The following is a 27,808-nucleotide window of genomic DNA, read 5'->3' on the forward strand; positions in this document are numbered from 1 at the left end:
TCTCGTCTCTGAAATACACAACCTTGTCTCTGAGTTACACAAACTCATCTCTGAGAGGTACACAACCTCGTCACTGAGGTACAACCTTGTCTCTGATCTACAGAAACTAATCTCTGAGGTACACAACCTCGTCTCTGAGGTACACAATGTCATCTCTGAGAGGTACACAACCTCGTCTCTGAGGTACACAACCTTGTCTCTGATCTACACAAACTAATCTCTGAGAGGTACACAAACTACGTAATCTTTGAGAGGTACAGAAACTAATCTCTGAGGTACACAACCTCGTCTCTGTGGTACACAACCTTGTCTCAGAGGTACACAACCTCGACACAACCTTGTCTTGGAGGTACACAACCTCGTCTCTGAGGTACACAACCTCGTCTCTGAGGTACAGATCCTCGTCTCTGAGGTACACAACCTCGTCTCTGAGATACACGACCTCGTCTCTGAGGTACACAACCTCGTCTCTGAGGTACACAACCTCGTCTCCGAGGTACACAACCTCGTCTCGGAGGCACACACTACTAGGTGCTGAGGCCGTCAGAGCGCCCGGAGCACGACTCGGCCCAAAGGTCCTCGTTAACGGGGTTCATGCGTTGTGGCCAGGCAGCGGTTGTGGCTGGATGGATGAGGTACATGCGGGGCCTCTGCATGAGGCCTGCTGCAGGGTTCCCTTCTTCTATATCCAGGTTTACCTTTGGGATTTGATTTGGACTTTTCAATGTTTGATTTTTGATTTTCGGCTTTCCCATGCGTCACCAGTAGATGGCGGTGTTGCATTTCCCTAAACGTACAGCAATCTAATATTATAACAGCTTGGTTACACAACAACAATAGACTATAAGGATATGAATTACCACACTTACCCTTTGGTATACTGATGCCGCTTTTCCACTGCATGGTACCAGCTCGACACGACTCGACTCAGCTCACATTTTTTGCGTTTCCACCGCGAAAACATGGTATCTGGTACCTGAAGTGGCTGCTTTTTCTAGTACCGCCTCGCTCTAGGTTCCAAGCGAGCTGAGCCAATGCTAAAAGGTGACGTCGGGAGACGGCCGGCCACTGATTGGCCAGAGAGTGTGACGAAGTCACGAGAGCGACATGGCAACCATGCTGGTAACAGCCATAGCAGCGCCGCAGCCAACATATTCCACTTATTCAACTTCTTCAACATGCCAGCTAATAATACGAACACGAATACCATCGCATCGATGTCCTCCATTGTTGTTATGTGGGTTCTGTCCATGTGTGGGTTGCGTAGGTGTTGTTTGCGTCGCCTACAAAAATACGTCACAGCCCTTTCGCGCAGCCGACCCCGCCCACGTCCCGGAAGGTACTATTTGCGGTGGAAAAGGACCCGTGCTTCTACCGTGTCGAGTCGTGTCGTTTCGAGTCGTGTCGAGTCGAGCTACATGTGCGGTGGAAAAGCGGCACGAGAGAAGACTAAACTAGACTATGACTTACTAACCCTAAGTCATACTTGGAGAAGACTAAACTAGACAATGACTTACTAACCTTTCGTAATACTTAAAAGACTGAAGTAGACTATGACCTACTAACCCTTAGTTATACTTAGAGAAGACTAAACTGTGACTGTCTAACCTTGCGTTATACTAAGAGTAGACTAAACTAGACTATGCCTTACTAACCCTTAGTTATACTAAGAGAATACTAAACTAGACTATGCCTTACTAACCCTTAGTTATACTTAGAGAAGACTAAACTAGACTATGCCTTACTAAGCCTTAGTTATACTAAGAGAAGACTAAACTAGACTATGCCTTACTAACCCTTAGTTATACTAAGAGAAGACTAAACTAGACTATGACTGTCTAACCTTGCGTTATACTAAGAGAAGACTAAACTAGACTAGGCCTTACTAAGCCTTAGTTATACTTGAGGATCATTGGTTTGCTAGGACTGCTGTTGGCGGTGCCTCGCTGCACCTTTCCTCCACATTTCACACACCTCCACCCAAAGCTCAACTCCACCTTAATGCTGTTGAAATGCAAGACGCAGTGTGGTGACAACAAGTGTGTGAACACGGTTTTGAAGGAACCACCTTGAAGGAACCTTTCATTATTTCTTGTGTACATTTAGTGAGGTTGGGTTCGTGTTGGGTCTCTATCTCCTTCTCGTGTGTGTGTGTGTGTGTGTGTGTGTGTGTGTGTGTGTGTGTCTATGTGTGTATTGAGCGACAAAGGCACTTAAACCATTCGAAAACACACACACACACACACACACACACACACACACACACACACACACACACACACACACACACACACACACACCTGAGTCTCCTTCACCCTGGCCCTGTTGTCAGAACGTGAACCCCAACCGCCCCCTAGTGGCTTCACACGCAATAACAGTCCATGAGCATGGCTTTGATAAACGGCTTTAGGATTACTTTTGACTCATTTATCAGACGCGACAGTCTGGAAAGCTCAACAGTCTGGGCCAGCTACGATTCTCAGTCGTGGCTGTGACTCTATGTTGTTGTTGATAGAAACGTTGAGACGTTAACGATCGTACATTAAGGAAACCGAAGCACTTGTCAGCTACCTGGGGACTGGGTCAGGATAAGTGTTAAAACAAGACTTAAAACCAACAAGCCTTTACCTTTTTAGCTACATAGGAGCAGAGGGGCTGTTTCAACTGCCTTTTGGAGTCCTCCCTAAGTTATATTTCTTTTTTTTATTTTACCATCATCCAGTGGCCCCTTTTCCTGTGTTGTTTCCTCCTCTATTTGTGTTGGTTGGATATCCAAGCTCCTTGTTATCAAATAACTTTACTTTATCAAAAATACCTGGTTTAATGTTGCCTCTCCTTTCCCTACCGAGCTGGGACGTATCAAATTAGACGGACCTATTAATGAAAACCAGGCCCCCCAAGATCGAAGATACATAAATGAACTGTTGTTCCTCCACAACATGCAAGGTGAGCAGCATCATACAGCTTTTGACTGGATGCCATAATACTAATATTCCTTCCTCAGACCATCAGGGAGAAGGTGAAAAACACCCATTCAAACATTTGTGCAACACATTATGGTTTGTTGTATATTGGAGATTAATTTACTTGTTCATCAACTACGAACCTTTTACAATTCTTCAGTGATTTTAAACGTTCCATCAGACTCAAAATGATCAAAATAAGGCTTTTAGGCAACAAACAAATTTATTTATTTTCACTTGTTACAGTATTTATACTGAATACTATTGACTGGAATGTATCTATTCCACTTAAATGATCTATTACAATGATAATGTAGGCCTACAAATACATTTTTTACCTTTTCCTTTTATTAAAATCAAATTGTAAAGAACATTGTATTGTTTTTTCATTCACTATTCAGAATTTAAAACCAAGAGAAAAGTTAATAAACGACAATTATTATTTATACAAATGATCCTCTAAAGATGTTCTACATAGCAGCAACTGTTAGGAATTTTATAGCGTTCAATTTATAAAAAAGAACCTGGAGAAAACAGACAAATAATATAGTGTAATCTAACATTTATAATGAGTTGTATTCAAAAACTGGGGTTATATTCTTAAAGAACTTCTCGTTAAAAGACAGCAGGAGACATTAATGCAGATCTCTCAGATCTCACATAGAGATTATCCTTCATGGAACAACATTAGTTGTTTAGGTCGTTTAATTATTTTATCATCAAACTAAGGTCCTAGTCTGTTTGATTGACAGGTGAGATGATCAGGGGGGCAGAGTTGTTACCTTCATAATCATGGCGGCTTGGGCAGAGGAATGGATAGAGAGGCTCACTGAAGGTGCAGCGAGTAGCAGAGTAGATATGAACCCTGGCCTCCACATCATAGAAGGAGACCAGACCCTCATCATAATCAACAAACACCCCCACCTTCTGGAGCTGAGCTCTCAGAGGGAGACGGACAGAAGGGTTATCCATAAAAAACAACCAAATCTTGTCACAGTAAAGCAACCATTGACCCGTCACAGGGGTCCCTTTGGTCTGGCCGATTCTGTCGATGGACTCTCTGGCCACTCCTAAATACCATTTAGTCTTGTCTTTAACCTGGACCTCAAAGTAAAATCTCCCTGAGGAGAAGCTCTGCCTCGTGATAACATGCATATAGTTTGTAAATCTTTTAGGGTTGTCTGGGAGTATCTTCACTACCCTTCCATGATGTACTTGTTTCCCGTCCTCAGACAGGATGAGCTGGGGATGAGCTGTATCAGGATCCAGAGTGACACACACTTCATACTGCTGGACCCTCTTCAGTTCAGCTCCATGCAGCTTCTTCATCTCCATGTTCAGTGTCTCCTCCAGCTGATCCAGGGATCTCCTCAAGGTCCCTACGTATGACTGAGGTCGGACCTCCACCGTCGTCCAGTCCCTGGTGGGTGGAGGATCCTTCAGGGATCTGAAGGCCTGGAGGAGGTGGAGGTGGTCTTCAGTGTGTGAGAGCCGCTTCACCTCTGAGCTTCTATTGGACAGATCTTCTATTTCCTGCTCCAGCTCTTTGATGAGGGCATCAGCTTGTTTCTCTGTGGATTTCAGTTTCTCTTGAACAGTTTGGTTGAATTCATCCCGGCACTTTTCAACACAGCCTATCAGAGCAGTGAATACCTGGCCACCAATGGCTATCACTCTGTCTGCATCTTTGCTGCTCAGTTCCACTGTGTCTGTGATCTCCTTAATCTTTTGTTTTCTCTCCTGGATCATCTGCGGAACTTCAGCCTCTATCTTCCCCAGCTGGGCCGTCTTCACTTCATATTCCTCCTTTAGAGGTACAACAGGATGGGACTTGTGGTCTGTCTCTGTGCAGAACTGACACACACAAACCTGTTCAGTCTGGCAGAAGAGCTCCAGAAGTCTGTCGTGTTTCTTACACATTCTGTCTTCCAGACGGTCCATAGGCTCGACCAGCCGATGTTTCTGCAGGCGAGCGACTCTCTGATGTGGCTCCAGGTGGGTTTGGCAGAAAGACATAAAACACTCTAGGCAGGACTTCACGGCCTTCAGCTGGGTCCCAGTACAGAAGTCACAGGGAACTTCTGCTGGTTCAACCAAAAGCTGCTCTTTTACACGTACGGTTGTTCTAAACTGAGCAGCCAGCTCTGATAAGAAGGTATTGACCTGTAGATCAGGTCTTGTGTTGAAAAGCTTGTTGCAAACAGGACATTTGTACTGGATTTGTTCATCCCAGAACTTTGTAATACAGGTTCTGCAGAAGTTGTGTCCACATGTGGTGGTAACTGGATTGTTGAACACATCCAGACAGATGGGACATGAAAAGTTCTCTTCAGACCAGCAAGTGTTAGCAGAGGCCATTCCTAGACACAGACGACAAGGTTTATGTATTGAGGAATTATATATTTCTAATTCCATAACGGGAAGAGAAGTTTTAACTTTCTCAAAGTTGTGCTGTTTTACTTACCTCGTTGTTACTGTCTGTCAGACTAATTATTCCAAAATGCGTTTTATTTCTCTCCTGATCGAGGGAACTGCTTCCACGTCGGATGGCTTTGGTTTCTATGAATGTTAAGTTTCGTTTCTTGAACAAAACGTCCTCTTCTCTCCTCCCCTAACCCCTGGCTCCGCCCCCACGGGCACAGTTCACTGGCGTCCCAAATTCCAAACTCTTTCGGCGCATTCATAAACCGTGTAGGCTACTTCAATGCATTGATGTGTTCTCTTGTTTTTGCCGTTCAAATATGTTCAACCATTAAATGACTGGACACAGAGAGCCCGGGAAAACCAGAAATGTTCGTGATATGTGACCAACTGATTAAGAGCTGTACAAATACATTTGACTTGATTTTGACTTTGGCTGGTATTTTCTCCAGTCTTTATACAAACACCCCTCTCCCAGTGTGCTCGGGTTATATGTGCTATTATGGTTGTTATTCATTATTGTTTGTGTATCACTGGTAGTGATATAAGGCTCCAAAACTCCAAGACTCTAACCTCAGAAAGCTGCCAAGTTATGTGACCCGGGGTAGGGCAGAAGAACCACACCAACAATGTGGCAGATAATTCCACTGAATTAAAAGCAGGTTTACCTAGATCTCTGAGAGTTACGCAACCGTGTGTAGACGAGGTTGTTTAACCTCGTCTCTGAGCAACAAACCTTGTTTCTGAGCTACACAACCTCATCTCAGAGGTATTCAACCTCATCTCTGAGGTACACAACCTCGTCACTGAGGTACACAACCTTGTCTCTGAGGTACACAATCTCGTCTCTGAGAGGTACACAACCTTGTCTCTGAGGTACACAACCTCATCTCTGAGAGGTTCACAACCTCGTCTCTGAAATACACAACCTTGTCTCTGAGTTACACAAACTCATCTCTGAGGTACACACCCTCGTCTCTGAGGTACAACCTCGTCTTTGATCTACACAAACTAATCTCTCAGAGGTACACAAACTAATCTCTCAGAGGTACACAATCTCATCTCTGAGAGGTACACAACCTTGTCTCCGAGGTACACAACCTCGTCTCTGAGGTACACAACCTCGTCTCCGAGGTACACAACCTCGTCTCCGAGGTACACAACCTCGTCTCCGAGATACACAACCCCGTCTCGGAGGTACACAACCCCGTCTCAGAGGTACACAACCTCGTCTCGGAGGTACACAACCTCGTCCCTGAGGTACACAACCTCGTCTCTGAGGTACACAACCTCATCTCAGAGGTACACAACCTCGTCTCTGAGGTACACAACCTCGTCTCTGAGGTACACACTACCAGGTGCTGAAGCCGTCAGAGCGCCCGGAGCACGACTCGGCCCAAAGGTCCTCGTTAACGGGGTTCATGTGTTCATGCGTTGTGGCCAGGCAGCGGTTGTGGCTGGATGGATGAGGTACATGCGGGGCCTCTGCATGAGGCCTGCTGCAGGGTTCCCTTCTTCTATATCCAGGTTTACTTTGGGATTTGATTGGGACTTTTCAATGTTGGATTTTGGATTTTTGGCTCTCCCATGCGTCACCAGTAGATGGCGGTGTTGCATTTCCCTAAACGTACAGCAATCTAATTTTATAACAGCTCGGTTACACAACATCAATAGACTATAAGTGTCTGAGCTATGCAGTTCTTAGATTTAATTGTAAAACACTTATTTAGTTTGTTTGCTTAATATAAAATAATATGACTATTTTATGTTTATTTTCTCGTTTGTATTATTAATTAGTTAATTTGAGTTTGTTTATGCTTTTGTTTTGAAGTTATTACTAGCCTATATATAGAGGTGGCGGGCATGAGTAAGACAGGCACTGGGAAGGGTCATGGTTTTTTACCAGCTGTACGAGAGACAAAGGAGTGAGGCTGCTGGTTCACACTGTTGCACATTTGTTTTGTTTGCTTGGAAGATCGGAAAATAAACCGCAGCAATCTAAATTCACGACTGGACAGTGCAGGGGACTCTTTCCCCTGCACTGCGTAAGATTTGTCCCCCCTGGTGCCTCAGTGGCTATTTTGATTACGTTGCTTTGTTTGATTTCTTAATTTTCAAGTTATTGTTTTATTGAGGACAAATCGCCACTACAATATGAATATGACTTACTTACCCTTTGGTATACTTAGAGAAGACTAAACTAGACCATGACCTACTAACCTTTTGTAATGATTAGAGAAGACTAAACTAGACCATGACCTACTAACCTTTTGTAATGCTTGGAGAAGACTAAACTAGACTATGACCTACTAACCCTTAGTTATACTAAGAGAAGACTAAACTAGACTATGACTGTCTAACCTTGCGTTATACTAAGAGAAGACTAAACTAGACTATGACCTACTAACCCTTAGTTATACTAAGAGAAGACTAAACTAGACTATGACCTTCTAACCCTTAGTTATACTAAGAGAAGACTAAACTAGACTATGACCTACTAACCCTTAGTTATACTAAGAGAAGACTAAACTAGACTATGACTGTCTAACCTTGCGTTATACTAAGAGAAGACTAAACTAGACTAGGCCTTACTAAGCCTTAGTTATACTTGAGGATCATTGGTTTGCTAGGACTGCTGTTGGCGGTGCCTCGCTGAACCTTTCCTCCACATTTCACACACCTCCACCCAAAGCTCAACTCCACCTTAATGCTGTTGAAATGCAAGACGCAGTGTGGTGACAACAAGTGTGTGAACACGGTTTTGAAGGAACCACCTTGAAGGAACCTTTCATTATTTCTTGTGTTCATTTAGTGAGGTTGGGTTCGTGTTGGGTCTCTATCTCCTTCTCGTGTGTGTGTGTGTGTGTGTGTGTGTGTGTGTGTGTGTGTGTGTGTGTGTGTGTGTGTGGCAACAAAGGCTCTTCAACCATATAAAACACACACACACTTATTTTTTTCACTTGCAACAGTATTTATGCTGAATACTATTGACTGGAATGTATCTATTCCACTTAAATTATCTATTACAATGATAATGTAGACCAACACATTTTTATTTTGACTTTTATTCAACCAGAAAACTCCCATTGAGATTAAAAACCTATTTTTCGAGGGAGTCCTGGCCAAGAGGCAGCAACAAATAACATATGACACATAATAACACATAATTTTTTTACCTTTTCCTTTTATTAAAATCAAATTGTAAAGAACATTGTGTTGTTTTTTTCATTCACTATTCAGAGTTTAAAACCAATAGGAAAGTTAATAAACGACAATTATTATTTATACAAATGAAGCCTCTAAAGATGTTCTACATAACAGCAGCTGTTAACAATTTTATAGCATTAAATTCATGAAAAAAATCAGGAGACAACAGACAAACAATAGAGTGTAATCTAACAATTTATAATGAGTTGTATTCAACAACTGGGGTTATATTCTTAAAGAACTTCTCGTTAAAAGGCAGCAGGAGACATTAATGCAGATCTCTCAGATCTGCCAGAGATTATCCTTAATGGAACAACATTAGTTGTTCAGGTTGTTTGATTATTTTATTATCAAACTAAGGACCTAGTCTGTTTGATTGACAGGTGAGATGATCAGGGGGGCAGAGTTTGTACCACCATTATGTACACATGGGCAGAGTAATGGATAGAGAGGCTCACTGAAGGTGCAGCCAGTAGCAGAGTAGATATGAACCCTGGCCTCCACGTCATAGAAGGAGACCAGATCCTCATCAATATCAACAAACACCCCCACCTTCTGGAGCTCAGCTCTCAGAGGGAGACGGACATGAGGGTCATTTCTAAAAAACATTCCATCCTTGTTTAAGAAAAGCGTCCAGTAACCCGTCTCAGGGGTCCCTTTGGTCTCGCTGATTCTGTCGATGGACTCTCTGACCACTCCTAAATACCATTTAGTCTTGTCTTTAACCTGGACCTCAAAGTAAAATCTCCCTGAGGAGAAGCTCTGACTCGCGAGAACATGTATATAGTTTGTAAATCTTTTAGGGTTGTCTGGGAGTATCTTCACTACACCTCCATCATGTACTTGTTTCCCATCCTCAGACAGGATGAGATTGGGATGAGATGTATCAGGATCCAGAGTCACGTCTACTTCATACTGCTGGACCCTCTTCAGTTTAGCAGCACCACGCAGCTTCTTCATCTCCATGTTCAGTGTCTCCTCCAGCTGATCCAGGGATCTCCTCAAGGTCCCTACGTATGACGGAGGTCGGACCTCCACCGTGGTCCAGTCCCTGGTGGGTGGAGGATCCTTCAGGGATCTGAAGGCCTGGAGGAAGTGGAGGTGGTCTTCACGTTGTGAGAGCCGCTTCACCTCTGAGCTTCTATTGGTCAGATCTTCTATTTCCTGCTCCAGCTCTCTGATGAGGTCATCAGCTTGTTTCTCCGTGGATTTGAGTTTCTCTTGAACAGTTTGGTTGAATTCATCCCGGCACTTTTCAACACAGCCTATCAGAGCAGTGAAGACCTGGCCACCATCGGCTATCTCTCTGTCTGCATCTTTGCTGCTCAGTTCCACTGTGTCTGTGATCTCTTTAATCTTTTGTTTTCTCTCCTGGATCATCTGCGAAACTTCAGCCTCTATCTTCCCCAGCTGGGCCGTCTTCACTTCATATTCCTTCTTTAGAGGTACAACAGGATGGGACCTGTGTTCTGTCTCTGTGCAGAACTGACAAACACAAACCTGTTCAGTCTGGCAGAAGAGCTCCAGAAGTCTGTCGTGCTTCTTACACATCCTGTCTTCCAGACGGTCCATAGGCTTGACCAGCCGATGTTTCTGCAGGCGAGCGACTCTCTGATGTGGCTCCAGGTGGGTTTGGCAGTAAGAGGTAAAACACACTAGGCAGGACTTCACAGCCTTCAGCTGGGTCCCAGTACAGACGTCACAGGGAACTTCTGCTGGTTCAACACAAGGCTGCTCTTTTACTCGTATGGTTGTTCTAAACTGAGCAGCCAGCTCTGATAAGAAGGTATTGACCTGTAGATCAGGTCTTGTGTTGAAAAGCTTGTTACAAACAGGACATTTGTACTGGACTTGTTCATCCCAGAACTTTGTAATACAGGTTCTGCAGAAGTTGTGTCCACATGTGGTGGTAACTGGATTGTTGAACACATCCAGACAGATGGAACATGAAAAGTTCTCTTCAGACCAGCAAGTGTTAGCAGAGGCCATTCCTAGACACAGACGACAAGGTTTATGTATTGAGCAATTATATATTTCTAATTCCATAATGGGAAGAAAAGTTGTAACTTTCTCAAAGTTGTGCTGTTTTACTTACCTTGTACTGTCTATCACACTATTTATTCCAAAATGCGTTTTATTTTTCTCCTGATCGAGTGAACTGCTTCCACGTCGGATGGCTTTTGTTTCTGTTTCGTTTCCTGCACCAAACGTCCTCTTCTCTCCTCCCCTAACCCCTGGCTCCTCCCATAACCCCTGGCTCCTCCCCTAATTCCTGGCTCCGCCCCCACGGACACAGTTCATTGACGTTCCAAGTTTCCAACCTCCAGACTCTTTGGGCGCATTCATAAACCGTGTAGGCTACTTCAATGCATTGATGAGTTCTCTTGTTTTCGCCATTCAAAAATATGTTCAACCATTAAAAGACTGGACACAGAGAGCCCGGGAAAACAAGAAATGTTCGTGATATGTGACCAACTGATTCAGAGCTGTACAAATACATTTGACTTGATTTTGACTTTGGCTGGTATTTTCTCCACAATCTTTATAAAAACACCCCTCTCCCAGTGTGCTCGGGTTTTATGTGCTATTATGGTTGTTATTCATTATTGTTTGTGTATCACTGGTAGTGATATAAGGCTCCAAGACTCCAAGACTCTAACCTCGGAAAGCTGCCAAGTCATGTGACTCAGGGTAGGGCAGACAAACCACACCAACAATGTGGCAGATACTTCCACTGAATTAAAAGCAGGTTTACCTAGATCTCTGAGAGTTACGCAACCTTGTGTAGACGAGGTTGTGTAACCTCATCTCTGAGGTACACAACCTTGTCTCTGAGCTACAAACCTTGTTTCTGAGCTACACAACCTCGTCTCTGAGGTACACAACCTCGTCTCTGAGGTACACAACCTCGTCTCTGCGGTACACAACCTCGTCTCTGAGGTACACAACCTTGCCTCTGAGGTACACAACCTCGTCTCTGAGAGGTTCACAACCTCGTCTCTGAAATACACAACCTTGTCTCTGAGTCACACAAATTCATCTCTGAGGTACACACCCTCGTCTCTGAGGTACAACCTCGTCTTTGCGATACACAACCTCGTCTTTGATCTACACAAACTAATCTCTCAGAGGTACACAAACTAATCTCTCAGAGGTACACAATCTCATCTCTGAGAGGTACACAACCTTGTCTCCGAGGTACACAACCTCGTCTCGGAGGTACACAACCTCGTCTCGGAGGTACACAACCTCGTCTCGGAGGTACACAACCTCGTCTCGGAGGTACACACTACCAGGTGCTGAGGCCGTCAGAGCGCCCGGAGCACGACTCGGCCCAAAGGTCCTCGTTAACGGGGTTCATGTGTTCATGCGTTGGGGCCAGGCAGCGGTTGTGGCTGGATGGATGAGGTACATGCGGGGCCTCTGCATGAGGCCTGCTGCAGGGTTCCCTTCTTCTATATCCAGGTTTACTTTGGGATTTGATTGGGACTTTTCAATGTTTGATTTTTGATTTTCGGCTTTCCCAAGCACCACCACTAGATGGCGGTGTTGCATTTCCCTAAACGTACAGCAATCCAATATTATAACAGCTTGGTTACACAACAACAATAGACTATAAGAATATGAATTACCGTACTTACCCTTTGGTATACTTATAGAAGACTAAACTAGACTATGACTTACTAACCCTAAGTCATACTTGGAGAAGACTAAACTAGACAATGACTTACTAACCTTTTGTAATACTTAAGAGAAGACTAAACTAGACTATGACCTACTAACCCTTAGTTCTACTTAGAGAAGACTAAACTAGAATATGACCTACTAACCATAAGTTCTACTTAGAGAAGACTAAACTAGAATATGACCTACTAACCCTAAGTTCTACTTAGAGAAGACTAAACTAGACTATGCCTTACTAACCCTTAGTTATACTAATAGAAGACTAAACTAGACTAGGCCTTACTAACCCTTAGTTCTACTTGAGGATCATTGGTTTGCTAGGACTGCTGTTGGCGGTGCCTCGCTGCACCTGTCCTCCACATTACACACACCTCCACCCAAAGCTCAACTCCACCTTAATGCTGTCGAAATGCAAGACGCAGTGTGGTGACAACATGTGTGTGAACACGGTTTTGAAGGAACCACCTTGAAGGAACCTTTCATTATTTCTTGTGTTCATTTAGTGAGGTTGGGTTCGTGTTGGGTCTCTGTCTCCTTCGCACGCGCGTGTGTGTGTGTGTGTGTGTGTGTGTGTGTGTGTGTGTGTGTGTGTGTGTGTGTGTGTGTGTGTGTGTGTGTGTGTGTGGCAACAAAGGCTCTTCAACCATATAAAACACACACACACACACACACACACACACACACACACACACATTTATTCTTTTCACTTGTAACAGTATTTATACTGAATACTATTGACTGGAATGTATCTATTCCACTTAAATGATCTATTACAATGATAATGTAGGCCTACACATTTTTTTTTTTTATTTGACCTTTATTTAACCAGAAAAGTCCCATTGAGATTAAAAATCTCTTTTTCGAGGGAGTCCTGGCCAAGAGGCGTCAACAAATAAAATATGACACATAACACATATTTTTTTTACCTTTTCCTTTTATTAAAATCAAATTGTAAAGAACATTGTATTGTTTTTTCAGTCACTATTCAGAGAAAAGTTAATAAACGACAATTATTATTTATACAAATGAATCCTCTAAAGATGTTCTACATAACAGCAAATGTTAACAATTGTATAGCCTTCAATTTATAAAAAAAATCAGGAGACAACAGACAAATAATATAGTGTAATCTAACCATTTATAATGAGTTGTATTCAACAACTGGGGTTATATTCTTAAAGAACTTCTCGTTAAAAGACAGCAGGAGATTATAATGCAGACCTCTCAGATCGCACATAGAGATTATCCTTCATGGAACAACATTAGTTGTTTAGGTCGTTTGATTATTTTATTATCAAACTAAGGTCCTAGTCTGTTTGATTGACAGGTGAGATGATCAGGGGGGCAGAGTTGTTACCTCCATAATCATGGCTGCCTGGGCAGAAGAATGGATAGAGAGGCTCCCTGAAGGTGCAGCCAGTAGCAGAGTAGATATGAACCCTGGCCTCCACATCATAGAAGGAGACCAGACCCTCATCATAGTCAACAAACACCCCCACCTTCTGGAGCTCAGCTCTCAGAGGGAGTCGGACAACAGGGTCATCTAAAAATACCAACCCATTCTTGTCACAGTAAAGCGTCCAGTAACCCGTCTCAGGGGTCACTATCTCACCGATTCTGTTGATTGACTCTCTGGCCACTCCTAAATACCATGTAGTCTTGTCTTTAACCTGGACCTCAAAGTAAAATCTCCCTGAGTAGAAGCTCTGCCTCGTGACAACATGGATATACCATGGAAATCTTTTAGGGTTGTCTGGGAGTACCTTCTTTACACCTCCATCATGTACTTGTTTCCCGTCCTCAGACAGGGTGAGCCTGGGATGAGCTGTGTCAGGATCCAGACTGACACACACTTCATACTGCTGGACACTCTTTAGTTCAGTATCACGCAGCTTCTCCATCTCCATGTTCAGTGTCTCCTCCAGCTGATCCAGGGATCTCCACAAGGTCCCTACGTATGACGGAGGTCGGACCTCCACCGTCGTCCAGTCCCTGGTGGGTGGAGGATCCTTCAGGGATCTGAAGGCCTGGAGGAAGTGGAGGTGGTCTTCAGTGTGTGAGAGCCGCTTCACCTCTGAGCTTCTATTGGTCAGATCTTCTATTTCCTGCTCCAGCTCTTTGATGAGGTCATCAGCTTGTTTCTCTGTGGATTTCAGTTTCTCTTGAACAGCTTGGTTGAATTCATCCCGGCACTTTTCAACACAACCTATCAGAGCAGTGAAGACCTGGCCACCAATGGCTATCTCTCTGTTTGCATCTTTGCTGCTCAGTTCCACTGTGTCTGTGATCTCCTTAATCTTTTGTTTTCTCTCCTGGATCATCTGCGGAACTTCAGCCTCTATCTTCCCCAGCTGGGCCGTCTTCACTTCATATTCCTCCTTTAGAGGTACAACAGGATGGGACCTGTGGTCACCCTCTGTGCAGAACTGACAAACACAAACCTGTTCAGTCTGGCAGAAGAGCTCCAGAAGTCTGTCGTGTTTCTTACACATCCTGTCTTCCAGACGGTCCATAGGCTCGACCAACCGATGTTTCTGCAGGCGAGCGACTCTCTGATGTGGCTCCAGGTGGGTTTGGCAGTAAGAGGTAAAACACACTAGGCAGGACTTCACAGCCTTTTGCTGGGTGCCAGTACAGACATCACAGGGAACTTCTGCTGATTCAACACAAGGCTGCTCTTTTACTCGTACGGTTGTTCTAACCTGAACAGCCAGCTCTGATAAGATGGTATTGACCTGTAGATCAGGTCTTGTGTTGAAAAGCTTGTTGCAAACAGGACATTTGTACTGGACTTGTTCATCCCAGAACTTTGTAATACAGGTTCTGCAGAAGTTGTGTCCACATGCGGTGGAAACTGGATTGTTGAACACATCCAGACAGATGGAACATGAAAAGTTCTCTTTAGACCAGCAAATGTTAGCAAAGGCCATTCCTAGACACGGACGACAAGGTTTATGTATTGAGCAATTACATATTTCTAATTCCTTAACGGAAAGAGAAGTTTTAAATTTCTCAAAGTTGTGCTGTTTTACTTACCTTGTTGTTACTGTCTGTCAGACTATTTATTCCAAAATGTGTTTTATTTTTCTCCTGATCGAGAACTCCTTCTACGTCGGATGGCTTTGATTTCCATGAATGTCAAGTTTCGTTTCCTGGACCAAATGTCCTCTTCTCTCCTCCCCTAGCCCCTGGCTCCTCCCCTAACTCCTTGCTCCGCCCCCACGGGCACAGTTCACTGACGTCACAACTTCCAGACTCATTGGGCGCATTCATAAAACCGTGTCGAATACTTCAATGCATTGATGTGTTCTCTTCTTTGCGCCATTCAAATACATTTAACCATTAGAAGACTGGACACAGAGAGCCCAAGAAATGTTTGTGATATGTGACCAACTGATTAAGAACTGTACAAACACGTTTGGCTTGATTTTTACTTTGGCTGGTATTTTCTCCACAGTCTTTATAAAAACAACCCTCTCCCTGTGTGCTCGGGTTTGATGAGCTATTATGGTTGTTATTCATTATTGTTTGTATATCACTGGTAGTGATATAAGGCTCCAAGACTCCAAGACTCTAACCTCGTAAAGTTGCCAACTCATGTGACTCGGGGTAGGGCAGACGAACCACACCAACAATGTGGCAGATGATTCCACTGAATTAAAAGCAGGTTTAATTCCCAATTCATAAGATGAAATATTAATTGCATTGTTTATTGTTTATAAATGTATGCTGTGGATCGCGAGGTGCAGCGACATAGAACTTGTTTCTTCGCGCTCTGCACGTGGATAACTTTATTCACATAAATGATATGATAAAACCATCAATAAGGGAGGGGGGAGCCCCCCTCCCCCATACAAATATTACTTCAATAGTTATATTAAAGTCCTTAATAACTGTATGGGGAAATCGAAATGGATGATATCAATGATAATGAAGCCCTAATATAAAGAGACGAATAAATAAATTAAAACTCCGCCTTATTCTTCTTCAACTGGTCCCCAGGTGTCTCTGTGATGATTTTCAAGAGTTTTAAATGAGGCACTTTTTTATGATTTGTTGCAGCTGGCCCGCCCTCATATGTAAAACCCTCCGTGTTTTACATTTTAATGCAAACTTTACGCTTCTTCACCACGTTGTTGTGTGACCACAACACGCCTCCATCCAATTTTCTTGGGTATCGGTTTTGACTGTAGGGATAGTTGTGCCTGCTATGTTTAGGTGTCAAGATGTCGGGACGAAGTCCATGCAATTATTCACCATGCCACCAGTTTGTGCGTAAAGAAGTTAGGGTGACCAGATGTTCCCGCTTTGTGCGGGACAGTCACGCATTCCCAATCACTTTTTACGCGTCCCGCAAATTGAGACGTTGTCCCGCATTTTTTAAAAGCATGTTTTATAATCTGGCAATCAAATAGCTGTGTGCGGAGACAGCAGTGAGCTGTCATCTGGGGACGGTGCGGGCTGTTTGATCATGTAAATCAAACTGGGACAAGGACGCAGGTTAAGGGCACGCCCAACAACAAGAAACAATGCAGCTACAATAAAGACTGGGAAACTACATCTTTCCCTGTATTAAACCAGTGCAAGGCGAGTCTGGTAACGTTTTGTGTGAAGTTTGCTTGAGTCATTTTTCCATTTCACACGGAGGTGAATATGACGTGAAACGATACAGACAATGCGAGACTCAAAAAATAAAAGTATGAAAGAGAGCTCCTTGCTTGTTTTTGTTTTGTGACTGTTGTATGTGAGCATAGGCCTACATATATGTATGCAGATATGCATGTATGCATTGCACGTGTTTATGTGGGCGCAGGCAGGAAAGGGATACATAGACATTCTGTGTTCAGTGTGTTCATCGTTGTATATACCCATCACAAATACAAATTTGATCAAAAGAAATAACCCTGAGCGATGGAGGCAGTGACCCCCGATCTCCACCAGGAGGCGGTATCCCGCAACAGAGCTATGTTGGTGTTACACACATTTCAACATTGTCTGACTATGTTGAAGGATGGAGTGCAACACAATGGGGAACTTGTGGTGAACCACCTACGTCACCACGTTGTGGTGGGACCACAACACGCCTCCAATCCAATTTTCTTTGAGCGTAGGTATCGTTCGTTGTTGTCGAGGAGAGAGAGACTGTAGGTTGTGCCTGCTATGTTTAGGTGTCAAGATGTCGAGTTATGAAGTTCTTCGTGATGGAATTATTCACCATGCCACCAGTGTGCTTTGTAGCAACAAGGGGTCCATGGCTTCCTCGCAGTTGTACGAGCAGATCATGAAGAGCTTTGATGTGACCCAAGGCGACTTTTGGTTCATCATGAAGTGCGCTCGTTTTGAGGTGAAGCGCACCGGGTTGGATGGTGACTCCGTGGTCGTGGCTAAAACCTCTCTACGTTTGTGCAAAGAATATTGGAAAGGGACTTGTTACGAGGAAAAGTGTGAGGAATTGCATATTTGCAAATATTATGTTTATGGGAATTGCAGATTCGGGAAAAATGAGTTCCGGTAAGTTTATCGTTTCCTTATTGACGAATCGAAACTTAAAGCTCAATGAACTTGACTAGAAATGTAGGCGGCTCGTTTAAATGCCATACTATATAAAGTACGTTCTTTCATTAGTTCTATTACATATTCTACCATGTTATGTACTTTAAAAATGTGTATTTGTTGAACCTAATGTTAGCATTAGATAAAAACACATATTGACGGATGAAGAATGATTGTAAGCCTGCTTGCCTGAGGTTTTGTGTTGATTGTTATAACATCATGCTGTGTCCTAAGGCCGACGAACCAGATGAGAAATAATAGAATCAAACCACTTCATGACCATGTTACAACAACAATTATGTATCTTTACTAAAAATATTAGCCTACTATATCCAACACGAATCGAATTATTTATTAATTGATCTCGTCTTGTCGTTTAGGTTATTTACATATGATTGAGACTATTTCACTTTTCTCGCCAGGAAATGCGTATTCCAGACAGTGTCTTTACATCTATCCCTCTGTCGTCCCTTCCAGAAAACCGTGCAAGCAGTGCAAGCACTCCCACGACCTACGGTGCCCACACAACCAGTCGCTCCTTCGAGACTGCACCCTGCAGGACCTCCCCGAAGAGGACCTCTTCCTCCTGCTTATGCAGAACGACCCGAGCCTGCTGCCAGAGGTGAGAGGCGCTGGAGCGGATGGCCAATCAGCCATGGTGAACCCCATTTACCTCAACACCCAAAAAAGGGTTGTCACAAAGCTTGCTGATGTGCATCTGGGCCAAACTAGTTCTAGCTAAGTTTCGTTTTCCAGCAAAGTCCTTTGGTTTCTGTTCCTGGATCAGCTTTTGTGTTTCTATTGGCGTGGTTCACTGACCGCCCAGCCTATTTGTAAAGATATGAACGCGTCATTACTTGGAATAGTCATGACGCATCCGCAATGTGTCCAGTGGTGGTGGTGGTGAACCAAAGATGTTATTAAACAAAACAGTGTAGACGCGGCAAACAAAAACGAATTATGTTGAACCACTGAAAGACGCGACGTCTGGAGTTTGGATGAAGACAAGATGGGGGAACTGAAGTAAGAAATAAAAAAAAAAATGAAATATAAAAAAAAAAAAAATGAAAAGAAGGGAAAAAAGGAGAATAAGTTACCAGAAGTATGTGATCCATTTCTTGCAAGGTAAAGTATACCATTTCTGCATGTCAGAGGGAATTATTCATCCATTGATCTACAGTTATGGGGCCCGCCTCGACTTGTTTTTCAACAAATATATTTACCACATTTAGGGTTGGAATTAAATGGCCACTTCGCAGTAGTCTATGGTCAAAACTCAATCTCATTCAATCCTAATGTTTTTGTTTTTTAAAGAAATAATACTCTCAAACGCTTCCTCTAAAAATGAATAATATGGAGATGAACTAGCCACTCTTACGGAAAGAGACAAAACGTTTCTCTTTATTTAACGAGAATCCCTAACAATTTTCCCCATTGACTCAAAACGATGACCGGTGTTTTTGCATCCGACCACCACCAGGCCGATAGAGGAACTACATGCATGGGCTTCAGAAACATGCTCCTTTCCACCTTTTAACCTCTAACCTCTAACCTGTAAGTAAGGCCTGAACTTATGGTTTGTTCCAGATGCCTCGACAAGGCAAAACATGGCCTCAACAAAAATGTCAGCGCCCTTAAAGAGATTTATTTTCTTTGTATTTGTACCACCTTGGCCATTTTAATGTTGATTTTGAATGCTCTTACACACTTGATTACATTGCTACTTTTTTCGGTCACTAATATATACATTGCACGATCTTGCTGTGCGTGCAATACAATGTAAAGTTGTGTTGTTTGTTTGTCGAGCGGGTTTGCTAAAGAAGCTAATGTAGCTAACAGTAAACAATGACTAGCCAATGACACGACGCAATCACAAAGACGAACGGGAACGCTGTAAGTGCTACGAGACAGGAAATGAGGTCACAAGTGCAACTCAGACGGCTGGTGTCCGAGCGCATCTTGGAACACACCAAAAGCCCCCCCCCCCCCCCGTTGTGCGTGTGTGACATCACCCAGGTGTGCGTCCACTACAACCGCGGCGGAGTGCCGGACGGGGCGTGCACCTTCAGGGACAGCTGCACCAAGCTGCACCTGTGCCTGCACCACGCCCAGGGCCGCTGCCGCTTCGGCGAGCGGTGCCAGCGGCTGCACGCGGTCGACCACCGGGGTCTGAAGCTGCTGCAGGAGAGGGGCCTGCGCGCCGGTGACTTCATCCGAGACCTGCCGGGCATCTACCAGAACCGCCACCACCTCCTAGCCGCCGCCGCGCAGCAAGCTAGCGGGGGGGCTAGCGGCCCCCAAGGTGAGCAGCTGGTGAATGCTTGAAGGGTGGCGAGAGAGTCCATACCGCGGAGGTCAGGGTGGGACTTTCTGTGGGTAGGGGGGGGGTTTGACTCCCTGCCCAAGCTTTACCCGTCCTCCTGCATCCTTGAGCAAAATGCCCGACTCGGTCTGCACTAACTGCTCCTTCATGAAATATATCTGAAAAATAGCAAAGTTCTCCCGAGTGGCGGTAAGTGTTTGAAATGTAAATCTGAATGCAAGGAGAAAGGAGAATCCGCAGAAGGAGAGCGCATCCAGACACACCAAAATGGTGTCCGTTTCAGGAGGAATATATTTAGACCTCTACATGCTCTGACTCTCTCAACGCTGTCCCTGGCGTTGTCCCTCTTTTGTGGAGAGAAATAAGCCAACAGTTGCATGAAGCACACACCGTGTCTCACTTAATTGAGACATGGAGTATTTGCAGTATTCATTTTCATATTAACACTGCCTAATAGAACGCACAGTATATTTGTGTTTTGTGGCAGTGAAGGGGGTACTGAGCTGAAAGAAATTCTTAGAGGGAGTACACTTGTAGAAAGAGTTTGAGAACCACTGATCTAGAGGCTGGCCACCAGAACTATCCTATCTATCATGACTACACGACCATCTCCTTCTTCCCAGCCCCAACCCAAGAGACTCTGCGCCAGCCTGAAGAGTTCAACGCCATTCGGGAGAAACGTAAAGCGGCCAAGATCCGCTACAGATCATCTCATCCAGCTCGCTCCAAGATGGCGGTAGATGGCCCTTCCTGCTCATTAACCAACCCAGCTGATGCCCAACCTTTCAGTGTTTCCCCACGTAAGTCTCTACATCAGTAATGGACTGCATCTATGTAGTCTAAAAAACCGGCATCCTAATACGTCATTCCCATGTGCCAGAGGGGTAAACTATCTGTGTCAATCTCTTATCAACCCTGGGAATAATATTACATTTACATTTAGAAGACGCTTTTATCCAAAGCGACTTACAATAAGTACATTTGTCCGAAGAAAGAAAAACAGTATATCGCTGTCGGTACAGTAAGGATGTTACTGTACCAGTAACATCCTGTACACCAATAACGTATCTTTCTTTCTTTCTTTCTTTCTTTCTTTCTTTCTTTCTTTCTTTCTCGCTCTCTCACTCTCCCTCTCTCTGTGTTTTCTATTGGTCCATTAGTTGGTATTTCTGATCTGAGACATCAGCTGAGTTCGCCCGTCATTCAGACAGATCAGAGGACTTCCAACGTCGACATCTGTCTCCACTTCCTCCGCAGAAGATGCCAATTTGAAGGTGAGCTTCCGCAAAACTGCCGTCTTGGTAACGCAACTTCACATTCGTTGTCATTTCTACAATTCCCTTGCAAAACCACTAGATGGCGACACGCATCCAATTAAAGAAGACAATGGACGTTCAGAAGCGTGATCCTTACTACTCATTTAAAATTGACCAAATAAGAAAGTGAACAGGGGAAATAGACTGCGTTGTATTCCCCCCCCCCCCCCCCCCAGACCAGTGCATGCTTGTGCACTTCAACATGCCCTATAAGTGGGAGGTTCTGAAGGGCGGAGCCTGGCGTGACCTGAGGCACATGGAGGAGATTGAGTTGGCCTACTGCGACCCTGAAGCCAGGAAAAGGTCAGAGTTCACTCCTGAACGGTCTGACCTCTCTCTCTCGCTGTCTGAATGTCTCTCTCAGTCAGTCAGTCAGTCAGTCAGTCAGCAGTCAGTCAGTCAGTCAGTCAGTTCTCTCTCTCAGTCTCTCTCTCCCGGTCCTGATTCTGGTGTGGTGGTCCCGGCTCTGATTCTGGTGTGGTGGTCCCGGCTCTGATTCTGGTGTGGTGGTCCCGGTTCTGATCCTTGTGTGGTGGTCCCGGCTCTGATTCTGGTGTGGTGGTCCTGGTTCTGATTCTGATGTGGTGGTCCCGGCTCTGATCCTGATGTGGTGGTCCTGGCTCTGGTTCTGGTGTGGTGGTCCTGGTTCTGCTCCTGGTGTGGTGGTCCCGGCTCTGATTCTGGTGTGGTGGTCCCGGCTCTGATTCTGGTGTGGTGGTCCCGGCTCTGATTCTGATGTGGTGGTCCCGGCTCTGATTCTGATGTGGTGGTCCCGGCTCTGATTCTGGTGTGGTGGTCCCGGCTCTGATTCTGGTGTGGTGGTCCCGGCTCTGGTTCTGATGTGGTGGTCCCGGTTCTGATTCTGGTGTGGTGGTCCTGGTTCTGATTCTGATGTGGTGGTCCCGGCTCTGGTTCTGGTGTGGTGGTCCCGGCTCTGATTCTGATGTGGTGGTCCCGGCTCTGGTTCTGGTTCTGGTGTGGTGGTCCCGGCTCTGATTCTGGTGTGGTGGTCCCGGCTCTGATTCTGGTGTGGTGGTCCCGGCTCTGGTTCTGATGTAGTGGTCCCGGTTCTGATTCTGGTGTGGTGGTCCTGGTTCTGATTCTGGTGTGGTGGTCCCGGCTCTGGTTCTGGTGCGGTGGTCCTGGTTCTGATTCTGATGTGGTGGTCCCGGCTCCAGCCCTGGCTCCAGGCCGGTGGACTTCCTCACCATGACCCAGGGGAGCAGGTCTTTCCCGGTGCGCCGGCTGACCACGGTGTCGTCGGTGACCAAGCCCCCCCACTACACCCTGACCACGGAGTGGGTGTGGTACTACCGGGACAACCACAGGAGCTGGGTGGAGTACGGCCAGCCCGTGAGTTGGATTCTTTTTTTTATTTGATTATTACTCAAATATTTTAATCGCTTGACAGCTCTAATATATATATATATATATATATATATATATATTAGAGCTGTCAAGCGATTAAAATATTTAATCGTGATTAATCGCATTAATGTCATAGTTAACTCACGATTAATCGCGATTAATCGCAAATTCTTTTTCTATGCTAAATATCCCTTGATTTTTTTGTCCCATAATTCTTCTCATTTTAATTCTCTTCAACATGGTGAAGTGCATCGGCTTGCCTTGTGCAAATTATTTTTTATTGATAACAACATTGGCATATACTGTTCAAAACAGGACGATACAAAAAAAGAGCCTATAGTGCAATTAAACGACTGCTTTGAACAAATGTCATTTGAACATAGCAGTCAGGCTACTGCTACTTTGTTTTGAGCCAAAGATTTATTTATTTATTTATTTATTTATTTTTAATAAAACAATTGCGTTAATCGCGCGATAATTTTTTTAACGCCGTTAAAATTGGTTTGCGTTAACGTCGTTAATAACGCGTTTAACTGACAGCTCTAATATATATATATATATATAGCTTTGTAAGCATCCAAAACTTTATGTAAACCTTATTTTAGGACAGCGGACAACGTACCACCTCTGTGACCTCCCGGGACCTGGAGCAGGCTTATCAGAAGAACCCCTTGAATAAGGTCCCGATAATGAAGGGCTTCCGGAAATACCTCCTCAGCTTTAAGGGTGAGACACACACACACACACAAATAAACAGAAACACGCACACGTGACAGTACGTACAAACGCACACAAAATGACGAATACATACACATCCATAGATTTAGCCAAGAGACAAAAACACTGTGGGTCAGTCCATTTAGTTTGGTAATACGACCAGAAGAGGCTTTCAAAGAAATGAGAATAAAGGAAATAATTGACAATGGACGACCTCTTAGAACTTGGTAAATCACTAATCACTCACTCACTCACTCACTCACTCACTCACTCACTCACTCACTCACTCACTCACTCACTCACTCACTCACTCACTCACTCACTCACTCACTCACTCACTCACTCACTCACTCACTCACTATGAAAAGCGTTTTTGATGTTTTGAAAAGAGCTATATAAATAGGATTATTCGCTGTTCTTATTTTGGAAGCATAAGAGCATTGGAACCTTAGTTATGTTGGTCATTGTTTAATAATTATTAATGAAATGATTCCCCATGATAGGGGAGAAATTTTAATGTTTGAAACTTCATCAGCGCTTCTCAGGGGAGATTACGGTATATTAACGTTGTTGGATTGTTGATCTCTCTCTCTCTCTCTCTCTCTCTCTCTCTCTCTCTCTCGCTACCTCTCTCTCTCTCTCGCTACCTCTCTCTCTCTTGCTACCTCTCTCTCTTGCTACCTCTCTCTCTCTCTCTCTTGCTACCTCTCTCTCTCTTGCTACCTCTCTCTCTCTCTCTCTCTCTCTCTCTCTCTTGCTACCTCTCTCTCTCTTGCTACCTCTCTCTCTCTTGCTACCTCTCTCTCTCTTGCTACCTCTCTCTCTTGCTACCTCTCTCTCTCTCTCTCTCTTGCTACCTCTCTCTCTCTTGCTACCTCTCTCTCTCTCTTGCTACCTCTCTCTCTTGCTACCTCTCTCTCTCTCTCTCTCTCTCTCTCTCTCTCTCTTGCTACCTCTCTCTCTCTACCTCAGACATGTACCAGTGGAACCAGGCGTCGGACACCAGGAGACCCGTGCGCCGCCGCCCTCGCTTCCTGTCCGCCGCCGGCCTGGCGACACTGACGGCCCGATAGAGCGAGGGTCTCTCTCTCTCTCTCTCTCTCTCTCTCTCTCTCTCTCTCTCTCTCTCTCTCTCTCTCTGAGACCCACTTGTGCCTTTGACAATGCACAGATAATCATAGGTGTCCATATAAGGTCAAAGGGAGTTCCCCTTCCTGAATCATGGATGCTGTGCTTAATGTGATTGGATGGTTCTTGAAGAGGTTATTTTTTGAAGGAGGAAGTGGAATTCGGAATAGTTGAAGTCTTTTCCCTCCACATGTTACAGTTGCGTTTGCTCTCGTGTTACAGAAGCAAGAACTGAAATGACCTTAAACCTTTCTATGTTTAAAGTTGAAGTATACTGTACATAGGTGGCTGTTTAGTACTTTGTCTCATACAGTTTATGTAGCAATATCCATATTATATATATTTGTAAATCTATATTGGCCTATCTATATCTATCTATCTATCTATCTATCTATCTATCTATCTATCTATCTATCTATCTATCTATCTATCTATCTATCTATCTATCTATCTATCTATCTATCTATCTATCTATCTAATATGTATTTTTTTTAGATCTGTCTACACATGTGGGCTACAATTTATTTGTGCTTCTATTAATTGCAGGAAACATATTAAATCTACTTTAAAATGATCTATTGGTCTGAGTTTTTTTTCTACATTTAGAAATACGTAGCGTAAGATCAGAATATTGCATTTGTAGCTAAATTAATACCAACGTGTGGATTTTGGTTTTGCTTAAATCGTCAGAGGTATGAATCGATTCTCAGAATTTGTTTTCAACTGTACTCCTATCACAAATCCATCCTTCAGTCGTGACAGGCAAACCAGCTACCGAGCATCGAGCCCCCAGAAGGAGGTTTGAATGGTAGACCCTGATCCACTGACGAATCATCCATAAGGGGAGTAGAAGGCATAGGTACGGCGGAAGACTGGGACGTGGCGGTGGAATCGAAGCCCTACAACAGCGACGGAGACGTCAAACGCCGCCGATTTTCCTAATAGGCCTACACACAAATGTTAGCTGCGAAAGGAGGTCTATACGTTCTGGAGTATTTATTAGCCTGTCGCATCCCTGACCGCCAACGCGCGTCTACGCTCACAGCGCGGACTGCGGGCGCGTGCACGCGTCTCCCCGCTGCTTTGCGTGGAGCAGCGAGTGACCGGAGAGAGAGCGTGCGCACCGCGCGGTAGTGGGGAGAGGTGTGACGTTCCCGCACCGCATCTTCAACATGACAGGTAGGTCTCGTTCCACACATTTGAGGATTAACATGTGTTTTATTTGGAGGTCGGAGGGGCGGTTGTGGAATAGTAGCGATGAACGACCACGACAGTCGTTATCCATCCTTCCTTTTCGTCTGCTACACATGGACCTACACCCTACCGCTGTTCGCTTTGATATTCGCGTTATGGCAAGGCCCCCTCTTTCTGGGTCTAGCTGATGCCTTTGGCGGGTGTAATAAAACGAAACATGGGCTACTGTGTCGGCTTCAGCACCGACACACAAACACACACACGCACGCCTCCCCGTATATCCTTGTCAAATGACCTGATCGGTGGGGAAAATCACAGCGATCCCACGGTCAAGAGCAATTGGCAGCAAAGGCGTCAATTTGCCGCCCGTGTTAATACTATGGATTACACTGTGTGTCTTAGAACCGACCGGATCACGTTACCGACACCGGTTAGCGGAACTACAGGCCCGTCTATATCGGTGTCGGTATATCATTTCGTAAACGACATTGCAGGCTACAGTGTGATGCCGTGTGCACGTTGTGACCATAACCGCTCGGAGACATGAGTGTTTGTCAGATGTGGGCTCTATGGCTAATAATGGGGTCAGTCAACCAGGCTGCCATCGAGGCGAGAGGACTGGGCCAGCGGAGAACGTGTGTGTGTGTGTGTGTGTGTGTGTGTGTGTGTGTGTGTGTGTGTGTGTGTGTGTGTGTGTGTGTGTGTGTGTGTGTGTGTGTGTGTGTGGTACTACTAGTATACTGATACAAGGTTTACTACGGTATTGCCTGCCTGTGAGTATGTGTGTGAAGGCTTGCGTGTACGTTTCATAATATCAAATCAAGAGTTGATTTAAATTCTTGGGGCCACGATTCGATACTGTTTTCCCGACTCAAAGCGATTCCCGATTTCAAAATCGATTCTGTAGATATGTGTTCTAGATTCAGGATCTACTCCAGTCCGGTGTGTGTGTGAGTGTGTGTAAGTGTATGTGTGTATATCAGTGTGCCTGTGAGTGTGTGTGTATGTCTTGGCCTATGTACCATATCTGCCTGGGAGTATGCGCGTGTTAGTGTGCCTTTGTATGTGTTGGCCTGTGTGTGTATATACGTGCGTGCGACTTTGTTTGTGTGTGTGTGGCTGTGTTTGTGCGTCCTTCGCTGAATCCTCATGTCTAACAGACAGCGTTGCTCGGGGGGGGGGGGTCTTATCCATACAGGTCTTCCTGACCGACCAGCGACAGTGTGTCCGAGACGGACCCCCCTGGCGGTCGTCTGAGGCGAGGGGGGAGGGGGGGCCCGTCGCACCCATGTTCAGAGCCAGTGTGTGTCGAGTCCAATGGAACCCGTGACCCTGGCGGGCGAGAGCCCAGCGATGCGCCCCGTCAGGTCTTCGTCCCCGCGTGCCCTCCGCGCCCTGCTCCTGGTGGCGTGTGCGCTGGCGTGCGCGCTCGCGTCCAGCGCACCTGTTGCAGGTAGGATATTTTTATTTTTTTTTCTCTATTATCGATGCTGGATTGGAGTGGAGATGGTACAGGGTACCTGGGTGGTGTTGGGGTGAGGGTGTGTGTTGGGGGCTGGTGTAGGGTGGTGTGTGTGTTTGTGTGTGTGTGTGTGTGTGTGTGTGTGTGTGTGTAGGGTTGAGTGTGTGTGTGGGGCTGTTCGTTTCACAATATCACCGGCCTTTTCTATTCAGTACATGTGGGCTCTAGATTCAGGTTCTACTCCAGTCCGATGTGCCCTCCAGAAAGGGGGCGTGTCAAATTATGCCAAGCAAGGTGTGCATTTATGTTCTTTTCCCTATTTGGAAAAAGTGACATCAACCGATTTCAATAATGTGAACACACAAAGGCCAACCTAAGACGGAAGGAAAAGAAAATCCATTTTTGATTGAAGTTGTGAATCGATTCAGAATCAAATCAGATAAGAATCGCGATTCTTGTTATTTCCTCCACG

The 27,808-nt window shown here is 44.9% G+C and overlaps 4 protein-coding genes across 5 annotated transcripts; 1 reads left to right on the forward strand and 3 right to left on the reverse strand.

The window, feature by feature from the left end:
• Positions 1–3,167: 3,167 nt before the first annotated feature.
• On the reverse strand, positions 3,168–5,789 carry LOC132455632 (E3 ubiquitin-protein ligase TRIM39-like). The gene is made up of 2 exons (XM_060049522.1): positions 5,428–5,789; positions 3,168–5,323 (listed from the first exon to the last, which is right to left on the reverse strand). Exon 2 carries the CDS (start codon positions 5,319–5,321, stop codon positions 3,696–3,698), a length of 1,626 nt encoding a protein of 541 aa, XP_059905505.1. The 5' UTR covers positions 5,322–5,323; positions 5,428–5,789; the 3' UTR covers positions 3,168–3,695.
• A 2,979-nt stretch (positions 5,790–8,768) lies between these two features.
• On the reverse strand, positions 8,769–10,831 carry LOC132455630 (E3 ubiquitin-protein ligase TRIM39-like). 2 transcript variants are annotated; one of them, XM_060049518.1, is made up of 2 exons: positions 10,687–10,831; positions 8,769–10,582 (listed from the first exon to the last, which is right to left on the reverse strand). In XM_060049518.1, exon 2 carries the CDS (start codon positions 10,578–10,580, stop codon positions 8,955–8,957), a length of 1,626 nt encoding a protein of 541 aa, XP_059905501.1. In that variant the 5' UTR covers positions 10,581–10,582; positions 10,687–10,831; the 3' UTR covers positions 8,769–8,954. The 2 variants fall into 2 exon arrangements, with proteins under 2 accessions (XP_059905501.1, XP_059905502.1); XM_060049519.1 differs by having other exon boundaries at positions 10,683–10,819.
• Positions 10,832–13,189: 2,358 nt separating this feature from the next.
• On the reverse strand, positions 13,190–15,397 carry LOC132455631 (E3 ubiquitin-protein ligase TRIM39-like). The gene is made up of 2 exons (XM_060049520.1): positions 15,312–15,397; positions 13,190–15,207 (listed from the first exon to the last, which is right to left on the reverse strand). The coding sequence occupies exon 2, from the start codon at positions 15,203–15,205 to the stop codon at positions 13,583–13,585; it is 1,623 nt and encodes a 540-aa protein (XP_059905503.1). The 5' UTR covers positions 15,206–15,207; positions 15,312–15,397; the 3' UTR covers positions 13,190–13,582.
• A 1,063-nt stretch (positions 15,398–16,460) lies between these two features.
• On the forward strand, positions 16,461–25,254 carry parp12b (poly (ADP-ribose) polymerase family, member 12b). The gene is made up of 10 exons (XM_060048603.1): positions 16,461–16,473; positions 17,424–17,786; positions 18,306–18,450; positions 19,845–20,130; positions 20,775–20,951; positions 21,312–21,425; positions 21,644–21,770; positions 22,646–22,820; positions 23,441–23,561; positions 24,525–25,254. Exons 2-10 carry the CDS (start codon positions 17,452–17,454, stop codon positions 24,623–24,625), a joined length of 1,581 nt encoding a protein of 526 aa, XP_059904586.1. The 5' UTR covers positions 16,461–16,473; positions 17,424–17,451; the 3' UTR covers positions 24,626–25,254.
• The last annotated feature ends 2,554 nt before the right edge of the window (positions 25,255–27,808 follow it).

The sequence above is a fragment of the Gadus macrocephalus genome, chromosome 4, assembly GCF_031168955.1.
Source record: "Gadus macrocephalus chromosome 4, ASM3116895v1".
Taxonomy (NCBI): domain Eukaryota; kingdom Metazoa; phylum Chordata; class Actinopteri; order Gadiformes; family Gadidae; genus Gadus; species Gadus macrocephalus.

Bases quoted from the DNA above. Each gene is read 5' to 3' on its own strand.
- LOC132455631 (XM_060049520.1), bottom strand. From the start codon at position 15,205: ATGGCCTTTGCTAACATTTGCTGGTCTAAAGAGAACTTTTCATGTTCC.
- LOC132455630 (XM_060049518.1), bottom strand. From the start codon at position 10,580: ATGGCCTCTGCTAACACTTGCTGGTCTGAAGAGAACTTTTCATGTTCC.
- LOC132455632 (XM_060049522.1), bottom strand. From the start codon at position 5,321: ATGGCCTCTGCTAACACTTGCTGGTCTGAAGAGAACTTTTCATGTCCC.
- parp12b (XM_060048603.1), top strand. From the start codon at position 17,452: ATGTCGAGTTATGAAGTTCTTCGTGATGGAATTATTCACCATGCCACC. The intron at 20,952-21,311 runs GTAAGTCTCTAC...TTGGTCCATTAG, and splicing joins ACCTTTCAGTGTTTCCCCAC to TTGGTATTTCTGATCTGAGA. The intron at 21,426-21,643 runs GTGAGCTTCCGC...CCCCCCCCCCAG, and splicing joins CAGAAGATGCCAATTTGAAG to ACCAGTGCATGCTTGTGCAC.